An 11,629-nucleotide genomic window follows, 5' to 3' on the forward strand; every position below is an offset into this window, starting at 1 on the left:
GGAGAAGTTACTGGTGCCCGCTGGAGCAAGTGCTACAATCATAAGAGATGCAAGGAAACTACATGACTTCATCTTAAATCAGTACAGTCTAATCCTTGGAATTTTTCTAGTTATAAAATCTTACAGCAAGATCAGTGTTTTTCTGTGTGTCTCTGATTTAGGGTGAAAGTCTATTAATCAGCATAAACAATCATATATTCTCTAAAGAAAACTAATTGCACACTATGTTCTTTTTTACCTTCTAATTTTTTAGTGTCCATTTCCATTCTATCAATTCATTCACTTGATATCCTAGATATAATATCCTTGGCAAAGTATAACATCATTTTCAAGCATCTAAAAACTTCTATTCATTTAATTTCAGAATTTGTCCGTTTTTACTATTGTACTTACTATAAAAGAATTGAGAGAGAGAGAGAGACGATGGGGTGATGGAAGGGGAACTCGGGACACTAGGAAATGTACACTGGTGGAGGGATGGATATTAGAACACTGAAATCTAATCGTGAACAGCTTTCTAAGGGTCTGTCTCACAGTGATTCAATAAATAAGTAAATCATTGTGAGATAGATTTTTCTCTCTTTTCTTTTGCGAGTGCATAGAATTGAACCCATTGCCTCACTCATACATTAGTACCTCAGTACTCAGGAACTGTGAAATATCCAGGGCCCTAAACAGCAACGTCTGGCAAACTACCCAGATGTATTCAACATGCCAAAAAGAGTAATAAGTCTCACAATTTGTTGTGAAACGTTACTGGTGCCCACATGAGTGAATTGATGAACAATGGGAGGACAGTGCCACAGTGCTGCAAATTACTTACTAATTATATCAAAGTGTTATTTATATGTAAATGAACTTATTTTAATTTATAGACTAATTATCTTCTGTTAAATATTCTGATCTTTTTCAAAATATAGGCACAAATTGACCATGATAGTATATATTTTAGATAACTTTCCTGATAAAATAATGTTTGTCGAATGGTATAAGTATATAATGTACAAAAGGTTTAATATGTTACTTACAAAATTACTTAAAAATTTTGTAAAAATTTTGTAAAATTTTGTAAAAGAATAAAATATTATTCTTATTTTAATAAAAAATGATTATAAATGATACTGTTTATGTAATCAGTAGTAATTGGACAGGTAACTTTATTTTTCAAAAAAGATTTCTAAGATTTTCTTTAGACATTTTGAAATAAGAATTATATAAATTTATTAATTTATAAGATTTGGTTTAATTGATGATTAGCACTGTAATACTGTCCTCCCGTTCATCAATTTGCTCGATCGGGCACCAGTACTCTCTCACAACAAATTGTGAGACTTGTTGTTACTGTTTTTAGCATTTTGAATACGTCACGGGAAGCTTGTCAGGCTTTGCCATGTGGGCAAGACACTCTCAGTAGCTTGCCAGGGTCTCTGAGACAGGAAGAGGAATCAAATCCTGGTCGGCCATGTCAGCCGCGTGCAAGGCAAATGCCTTACCCACTGTGCTAACACTCCAGCCCAATTGATGATTATGGTAATATAATTGTTACTTTTACATCATTACTTGTAGGCATTATCTCAGACTTATCATTTTTGTATTTATGAAGAGATAGACTTATATTTAGATATTAATATATTGGTTTGTTTACTTTACCATTGTTTTGCAACTCTAGAGAGTTGACCTGTGATTTCCAACCAACATCATATAAAGTTAATGAAGACTATGGCTAATTTCACGAAAAGTGGGTTTCTCCTCATAGGATTTTCTACAAAGCCCGAGCTAGAAATCGTCTATGCTTCTTTGTTCCTCATTCTGTACTTGTTGGCTTTAACTGGCAACATGCTCATCATCACAACAACTTCCCTGGATGACAGTCTCCAGTCTCCCATGTATTTCTTCCTGAAGCATCTCTCCTTGCTGGATCTCTGCTACATTTCCGTGACTGTACCAAGATTTGTTATCAACTCTTTCATGCATAGAGGAAACATTTCCTTCTGGGAATGCGTTTTTCAGTGCTTTTTCTTCATCCTCTCTGCGGGTGCAGAGATGGCCATGCTCACGCTGATGTCCTATGACCGCTACGTGGCCATCTGCCTGCCCCTGCACTATGACATCATCATGGACGTCAGAACCTGTGTCCATGGAGTCGCTGGCGTCTGGGTGAGTGGGGTCATCTCTGGAGTCATGCATTCAGCAGCTACTTTCTCCATCCACTTCTGTGGTCCCCGTGTCATTCACCAGTTCTTCTGTGATATCCCCCAGATTATGAAACTGTCCTGCTCTAATGACTATATCTATGAGCTCAGTGTCTCTGTTTTCCTGGCTTTGGTGGGATTTCTTTGTTTTGCCTTTATTGGATTCTCCTACGTGCACATCTTCTCTTCCGTGCTGAGGATGCCATCTGCAGAGGGTAGAGCCAAGGCCTTTTCCACTTGCCTCCCCCACCTCGCTGTTGTCTTATTATTTCTTTCTACAGCTGCATTTGAGTACTTTAAATCTCATTCAGACTCTCCAACGGTGTCAGATATTTTACTCACTATTATGTATACAGTAGTTCCACCAACATTCAATCCAATGATCTACAGCCTGAGAAATAAAGCCGTTAAGTCAGCTGTAAGAAAGATTTTTAAGATAAATAAAGCTTGTCTTTGTTGATCACATTTATGTATTCTTTGTGGGGAGAGAATTTCAATTTCTATGAGGAATCCTGACATAATTTATCAGGAAATTTTAAAAATAAAAGGTGAATATAGTGGCTGGAGCAATAGCACAGTGATTAGGGCATTTGCCTTGCAGGCAGCCATTCTGAGTTCGATTCCCAGCATGCCATATGGTCCTCCAGCATCGCCAGCAGTAATTCCTGAGTGCATGAGCTAGGAGTAATTCCGGTGCATCGCTGGGTATGACCCAAAAAGAAAAAAAAACACCCCACAATGATTCTAGTGGACATTTGAAGGGGAATATTGTGTTTATATATTATTGGGTAATAAACTATCAAAAATACCTAAATTAAACTTGTAAATGGAACACATTAAGATTTCTTCATTAAGGTTTGGAGTAATATAAATGAGATTTTGTTAATTTAAAACCAGTTAGGTTAGTGACTCTTGATTTGTATGTCAAGGTTATATAAAAATGTGCATATGAGATTTGTTTTATTTCCAGTAAGTTCTCTTCTACTCTCAGATATTATATGATGTATATAAACTGGTCAAAACGCCCTGACAGTCAGCATTCATTGGTTCTTTTAGTTCCAGTAATGTTTTTCAACTTTTTGGGGCTTCCATTCACATTCGATAATGCCACCCTCGTAATGTCTCATGATCTCCCTTTCCAATTTCAGATGTAGTGGATCACTTTGCTACTCATGAGGAAGGGATATTTTAAGTAATGATCAGTGAGGTTCTCAGAGATACTAGTTTTAAATTGGCAAAATGAATGTAAGAAGAAAAATATATATATAAATAAAATTTTTCATTAAAAGATTTATTTGCTGAAAATGGAAGAGATCACTCAAAAAGAAGAAATAGGTAATTACAAAATGGGAAACTTCATTCATGTATTTATCAGCATATAAAATTAGGAAAGAGAATGAGTATACTGAAAGTTTGTTTTCAAATTAGAAGAAAATGTTTTGAATAGAATGAATGAAAGTGATAAAAAGCATGGAAAAGAAACTATCATAAATGATGTCACGGTCCCGGTCCTCCCGTTGTTCATCGATTTGCTTGAGCGGGCCCATTAACGTCTCCATCGTGAGACTTGTTGTTACTGTGTTTGGCATATTGAGTACGTCACGGGTAGCTTGCCAGGCTCTACGTGCGGCAAGATACTCTCGGTAGCTTGCCAGGCTCTCCGAGAGGGGCTGAGGAATCAAACTCGGGTTGCCCATGTTGACTGCTTGTAAGGCAAACGCTCTACCTCTGTGGCATTGCTCCAGCTCTATATAAAGGAAATATGTAACATTTACCTTCCATATAGTTTTCAAAATATCTATTCTATCCATGCTCTAAGGACACCATCAACCACCAATATATAAAAAAAACTAGAAGCAATTCTCCCATAATAATACATTCCCATAATCTTGTTTGAAATCATAATAAAAATGGATTTATGTAAAAAAAATATGCACGCAGAAGGTTGTGTGTTTGCGGGCTCTCTGGTCCGCTCTGTATCACCGCCCGTGTTCAGTGCTCTTGAGTTGCTGTGTGTGGCCTGGATTGTGACAGTTGTTGGCCAAGGGCAGACAATGGAAGACACAAGAGCCAGGTTGATAGGTCTTCATTGCAGTTTATTGCTATCCTCTCTTCCTTCACTCCTGACTCCTCCGCTTCTCTCTCCAATTCCATTATCTCTCCATGCTCCATCTCCCATCTGAGCCTTCTCTTTCTCCACTTCCCTGCTCCTGTATTCTTCTAAATTCTTCTCTGTCTGTCCCCCTTGCTAGTCTCTCCAGCATGCCATGATGTTTTCTCTCTTTCCAACTCCCTTATCTCTCCAGGCTGACTCTGCCCCCAATCAGGTAGCCAAATCAACATAAGAAAGCACTTCCTGAGGTCTTACCAAGTTCAAAGGGAATACCACCTAGGATATTCCAAAGCCCTTCCCTTCCTGACTGCCCATGGGCAAAATACCCCTTCATGTGTTTTTCTCTTTTCCTTAGTCCAATAACTGTCAACATATCAATACTAGCTATTTTTGTATAGACACTGTAAGAGATAACATTGAGACTTGTAGGGCAGCTCTCCTGGGAACATCTTGCCACAGAGGCAGATTACATCACTCAGGCCAGATTAATCATTCCTATCCCTAGGAGGGTCCAAATGTAGTTATTACTTTTCGATCATGACAGAATTTGCCCATGACCAAGCTCCTAACTTTTATTCAAGCATTATGGTGATTTGCCAGGCCCATCTTGATGCCAGGGTAGCACATAGCTTACCATTTGCCCTGGTTCTATCCAGTCCCTCATTGGGACCCTGATTTTGGGGACGCTAGGACGTAAAGGCAGCTGAGGTTTAGGTGAAAGAACAGATGCCCAGGAGGGAAATATCACTGAGAGTAACATTACAAAAGTATATCTTCTTGTGTCCATACAAAATGGACATTGTTCTGAATAAACTATTCAAAGGACTTAGTGATGTCGTTGGGCCCCATGGGTGACTTATGTGAAGCAGGGAGGAGAAAAACGGTCACTTTCTCCCCAACTGCCTCTGCCACCTGGGACCCATGGTTACTGGGTTCATGTCTCGCCTCACAGAAAGGAATTTCAGGAGCAGACAAGCAGTGAAGTAAATACATTTTATTTGGAGGTTTTTTAAGGTGTGGAGTGGAGGGGGGGAAGAAAGAAAGAGAGAGAGACAGAGAGAGAGAGAGAGAGAGAAAAGTTAGACAGGAAAGCATGAAAGTACACATCTCAAGAGGGGAGATGCGGGCGACACATGAGCTTGGACACCATGTGTGCTCAGCCACGTGGGCATAAGCACACATGGGCTCAGGCAGCATATGCGCGCCCTTCCTTTGTTCAAGGTGGCCTTTATAGGGTTTCTCCAACCTGCCCCCACTTGGGGCTTTTTCCCAGGTAAAAGTCCATTGCTAAGCAGGTTACCAGGGAGGATTGGAGGGTGATGGTCTTTTTTGAAATTCCTTTCCTGGCCTTTTGTTCCTGCTGGAGCTTCTTTGGGTCTGTTGCTGGAGCCAGGTGAGGGTCTTATTAAGCCTTAGTTCCTGTTTTCCTATTTTCTGCAGGGTTGGCTTTTGACATTGCTTGGGAGGGGGTCCTTCCCTGTCTACCTGCCTACATCATATCCCCCCTAGAGATCTCACCACCTTAAATCTTTAAGGGGAAATTGGTCGGTGTTCTATCTTCTGAAGCTCCTTCATGCTGACAAGGGGCGCAGACCCTGCCTGTGAAAGGGGGAAATCTCAGACTACCTTAGTTTATAATGGGCCCCAGGCAATGAATTGGTTGGGTTCCTGAAGGTATCTGAAAGAAAAGATCAGATGGATTAGACTGAGGGATATTATTTTGAAATGGTTAGATCCTGAAGGATTAGAAATTCCTTTCTGACCCAGTGAGGACAATGTTGTTTGCTGTCTTAAAAAACAAGAGTTAAAGCAACAGAAACCAAAGCATCATAATGCCATGCCCATATCTATCATTAAAATAATGGTAAGGAATAACTCTACCCACAGGTTTGATTGATTGAAAAATGAGTTCCTGTGTCCAGACTTTTCTACTGGACACAGAAACACCAAGCCATTCTCTGGCTTTCTCAGTACAGATTGGAAAAGCTTTGCCCATACACTGAAGCTATCAATAAGAACTAAGAGATATTTATACCTTGAACATATGAGCATTTTATCATTTGCATAAGGTCAAGCTGGTGATCCATCTCTAAGTTCCTTGATGCTGAACAGGTGTTAGGAGGAGGCTCAAGATTCCACTAGGTTCATTAATGGCACAGAAACCACAGTTCTGAATTACTTCTACTTTACTTGCTGTTCAGTCCCCTCCCATGGAAGATGGTTTTCACTAGTGTTAAAGCATAACCCTTTAATAATATTCCACTGCATTGGTCCAGGAGCTAGCAACTTTCTTTATTGGTAAATCGTTCATCAACTTCCTTTTGGAAACCTCCAATGTCCATTGTTCCTCTTCTGCAGAGCATTCTGGCTTAGAGGAAACATTCTCTGGTGTTAATCCCATGATGCAACAAAAATTAAGAGCTGTTAACATCCTTGTTCTCTCCAAATGACTGTTCACAGAAAATGAGATGCAATACAGAAAGTATAGAAAGAAAATTCACAGTATTTTAGAAGTAGATATTAATCTATTCTAACTTAACCAGTTTAGATGCCCTTTCTTCACACTTTGGCCAATACACAGACTGGGTGAAAGCATATCTGCACTTTGGGATGAGCTTCACCCTAGTGAAGCTCTGATCGGACTAGTGACAGCATGTACAACATCGAGTTCCTTTATAGATTAGGCTATTTACCTACAGTCAGTAAACCAAGTTTTATCTAAATTTCCCAAAAGAGGGGGTACCTTTTAGATCAAGATTAAATATATTTATTCAATCACCTCTGTAGAATTAGAATCTGATTCTTACAAAAAGCAAGTTCCAGAAACATTGTTTTCTCTCCACCTTCATTTTAAAACTATGCAAGATAGCTTAACAACCCTGGCTTGTTCTTTTGCATAAACACAGTAAGATTAGAGAACTCTCCATTTGGGATATCCCATTATTTACTGAGAAGTCCTGGGGATCGACTAAAGACAGGAGAAACACCAATAGTGGCATTAATCTTATCTGGCACGTCAGGGTTACCCAGGTCTGGCCATAAGATGTCCCGTGACGAACTGGATGGCCTTGAGCCTTCAGGTTGAACTGGATGTGGCTTTGGGCCTCATTTTCCACAGAGATATCCTGGCAGAAAGGAAGCCGTCCCATCCCTTCTTCAGGGCTGGGAGAAATCCCGGTTTCCAGGTTTTTTCTTGACGCTGAGAGTAGGCCCAGGAGTTAGTCATTGCAGAGTCCTAGATTCCTCATTCTCCATAGCAGTGATGATTTCCCGTCTTTTCTCAAGCCAGCCTTCCTCTAGGGTCACCCTGAGGTTTGTAGGGTACTTGAAACAGTACCTTTTAAATCCCTGCTCCTGTCATTTAGACAGATCCCCTGACTGTTCCCTTGAAGAGGGCTTTGGGTTCCCATAGTTGCTTTTTCCTGTCTGCATGAGGGGTAGACCCTATTACAGAGAGTAAAGACTTATCTGGATTTATGCAAACTAACACAGTGCCATGAAACATCAAAAACATACTAAAGGTACAAAAGAAGAGAAAAGCAAGTATTTCACTTTACTCACAGAGATGTAATACACCTGTTTGCTGTGGGTCCTAGTCATAGAAGCTAAAATCTGTAGAGATAAAGCATACCGTTTAACATGTTTTTAATCCCATGTGGAAAAACTTTAACTTCCCATTAATAAGAGCACTGTACCAGGAGTCCAGATAATCCATCAATCATCTTTTCCATAGATCTTACCACAAAGGTGATATAACAATCCTACATGTGATTTAAAGAGTTTCTTATACACAATTTGATCAGTTCCTTTTCTTTAGCAAACCCCAAACCTTCTACACATTCCTTTTACATACATTCTGTCAAAATCATCTTCACTTTAACAGTATCTCTTTCCTTTTTCCCTCTGATATCTCCATCCATTATCTTTCTGACTTAAGACACATGTCTATATTCCCAAGAGTCATCCCACAAGTTTAAACTTTTATTTTACTGAACTTAGCACAACATGATCTCCCAAGTTTGGACACTAGTTACCAATCATCTCATTTAACATTGACAAAAATACCCTGCAGTACCATTTCAAAAGCATTATATCAGTTCTATAGGTATTTAAAAGGCTTTAGAGATGCTCACAACTCAAGTTCTTACAACATATATTTAATGGGCAAAAGTTTACTTTACATTAGAAATTAACCCAGAGACATCATAGAATTCTGATTTCTAAGAAAACACAGATATAAAGATTAAAACACTCATAGATTACCATGAAACAGAAAGGATTTCACACTTGAGTACAAAGCTCTCTGAAGGTCAGGACTAGGTTGATACCTGGAGACAAAGCTTTGCAGTTATCATAATAGCATATATTTTCATATACTGGACACATGTATATGAAATGCATATGTATTTTCATATACATCATGAGGAAGAAGAGAAAAACAATATTTACAAGTCAACAGAGCACAAAGAAAGAAGTTACAAGTAAACACAGAGGAATGGGAGCACTGTGATGGGAGCAACCCAATATACCTACACTACTTGAGGCTATGCAGGAAGGGCAAAACAGTGTTATCCTTCAGATTTTTGTATATAAGATACAACCACAAGTAGAATATTCTTTTAAGGCATATAATTAAGGTTAGATTTTCACATTTTCTAGTGCTTTCCACATCCTTGAAGTCCCTGGAAGATAGCGTGTGCTAGGGGTATGCTGTAGAATCTTGGTTCATTTTATTCACTGAAAAGTCGTTGTACTACGATTGATGGAATCATTTGGGTTTTTTTTTTCTGCAAATTTTAGCAAAAACTTGTCTGGAATCAGGAAAATATAGATGTGGGAGTTTTTAATCTGGTAAATTGTTCATGCTTATAATATCAGACTCAATACTATATTAAAATATTATATCATTTCTCCCTCTGTTCCTCCACATTGGGGGCTACTCTGGAACTTTATGTATCGATGTACATTTTAGATTCAGATTCTCACTGAAACATACAGACTGAGATTTTGGTTTGAAAGGCAATGAATCCAGTCGAGGAGAATTGTGTCTTAGATACATAATGTCTCCCAATGGCCACCAGGATTTTATCTTGCATAGGTTTATTTTTTGATTTTTTTTTCATTAAGCAGAGCCATTGCTTTTTCCCAGCTGTGAAGCACATGCCAAATCTTCAATATGAGGTCCTGTATTCAGTCCTTGTCTTTTAAGCACAGCAAAACAATGAAACTCAAACAATGAAAACATAATTGTCTTATCAATGATACCTACTTTTAGTGTAATGAAGTGTACAACAATTTTTGGTATATTCATTTCTGTATCTCTATTTCTAAATTGTATTTTAAAATTACTCTATTTTTGCATCAGTATTTGGAAATGACAATGTATGGAATGCAGCCTGGTGACTTCCTGTCCCCAGGTGGGCTTAGTCCTATCTTCTGTGCTGGGGCAAGGTGATCTCTGTGGGAATGTTATTACTACATCCACAGGCCACCACCCAGTCCCAGGAAAATCTTACAGACAGCCCCATGCATAAGTGATTTGTGATAATGGACTGCTTCATGATTAAATGTAGTCCCATTTTTTATGTCATTTCCACTTGCTTGTTCAGTGGTGTTTCATTCTTAGAGATGCTTTTAACTTTAATATTATGGAGGGCTCCGTCTATATTTTTCTCCATGAACTTTATGGATTCAGGTCTGATATTGACGTTTTTAATCCATTTTGATCTGACTTTTGTGCCTGGCATTAGACAGACGGTAGAGTTCATTTTTTGGTAACAACTATTGTTGAGGATTTCCTTGTTTGAATTCACATTTCTTGATCCTTTATCAAAGATTAAGTGACCATATATTTGAGAGTCTGTGGCAGAATATTCAACTCTGTCCCATTGATCTACCGGGCCTAATTCTAGTGTAATACTATGTTGTTTTAATTATTACTGCTTTTTAGTACAGTTTGAAGGTGGGGAAGGTGGTGCCACCCATCTTCTTTCCCCTAAGGATTGCTTTAGTTATTCATGGGGGGTTATTGTTCCATATGAATTTCAGAAGTGTTTTGTCTATTTCTTTGAAGAATGTCATGGGTATCCTTATAGGGACTGCATTAATTCTGCATAGTGCTTTGGGGAGTATTGCCATTTTGATCATGATAATCTTCCCTAACTACAAGCAGGGGATGTATCTCCATTTCCTAATTTCCTCTCTTATTTCTTGAAGTAATGTTTTGTAATTAGGCTTCTGACATAATTTTTACTATGGTGCAAAATACTTGTATCACTTATCATCGTTTCTCATGGATTTACCTGAGTGGGCACCAGTAACATCTCCATTCATCCCTCTTGCATGCTAGTGTAGCCTAATGATGTCTGCTCACTCCAGGTAAACAAAAAGCCTCAAATTATTCATTCAGGGTTTTGATGAAGAAATCTGACCACCTCATAGGTGGGTGGCCAGGCATTCTTTTGACATTAGGTGGAATCCAGATGATAACAGCTCTAGTCCAGTGGTCATGTCTAAATCGCATTATTGGTCTGGCCCATGCGATTTTTAACACCTTGGCAAATGAGGAAGCATCCCTGATTCTTAATTGTTGAAGGTGGTTGGAACTCTGGATTCCTTCTCTGACTTGAGTGAAATGTGGTATTCCAAGCATAGCTCTTTCAAGTCCTCTTTGGAATACCTGAATAGCCTTCTCATCCTGTTTTCATAGGGCCCAGATCTCTGAGGAGTATGCTAGTGCAGGAAGAATGGTGGAGTTGAAAAGATGTGCCTGGAGCAGGAGGTTCTTTATCTTCTTAAGCACTTCTTTGCTACTCTTGAAGGTCTTCCACACTGTTCTCTTCCTCCTGTGCAATTCAGGTGCCAGGTTGTCCATCATGTTGACTTCTCTACCTAGGTACACATAACTGCTGCATTCAGAGATGGCCATTACATTGAGAGTGAATGGAATGTCAGGAACTAGTCTGTTTCTCATGAATATTGTCTTCATGAGATTCAACTGCAGTCTGATCATTCCACACTCGCAGTCAAATTTGAACGGCATTTGTGCTGCTTGGCTGATATTTGGTGTTATTAGAACGATGTCATCAGCAAAGAGGAGGTGATGTAGTTGCCAAGCGTCTATCTTCAATCCCATTCCTTCCTATTCTTGTCATTGCATGACGTTCTCGAGGGTGGCGCTGAAGAGTTTCAGTAAAATGGTATCACCTGTCAAAGTCGTCTCTTTATGTTGATGATCACTTCCTGGTAGAAGAGTGAGATCCTGATGGTGAATCCATAAAACAACTCACAGAGAATCCTGATGTACTGAGCTTGAATGCCCTGT

At 39.1% G+C, this 11,629-nt stretch overlaps 1 protein-coding gene across 1 annotated transcript; it reads left to right on the forward strand.

Annotated features, from left to right (window-relative positions):
* Positions 1-1,719: 1,719 nt before the first annotated feature.
* Positions 1,720-2,652, forward strand: LOC130040198 (olfactory receptor 14J1-like). Its single transcript, XM_056132207.1, has one exon. It carries the CDS (start codon positions 1,720-1,722, stop codon positions 2,650-2,652), a length of 933 nt encoding a protein of 310 aa, XP_055988182.1.
* The last annotated feature ends 8,977 nt before the right edge of the window (positions 2,653-11,629 follow it).

This window comes from Sorex fumeus, unplaced genomic scaffold (assembly GCF_029834395.1).
Source record: "Sorex fumeus unplaced genomic scaffold, SorFum_2.1 ptg000094l, whole genome shotgun sequence".
NCBI classification, from domain to species: Eukaryota; Metazoa; Chordata; class Mammalia; order Eulipotyphla; family Soricidae; genus Sorex; species Sorex fumeus.

Excerpts from the sequence above, each read along its gene's own strand:
- LOC130040198 (XM_056132207.1), top strand. The coding sequence starts at position 1,720 with ATGGCTAATTTCACGAAAAGTGGGTTTCTCCTCATAGGATTTTCTACA.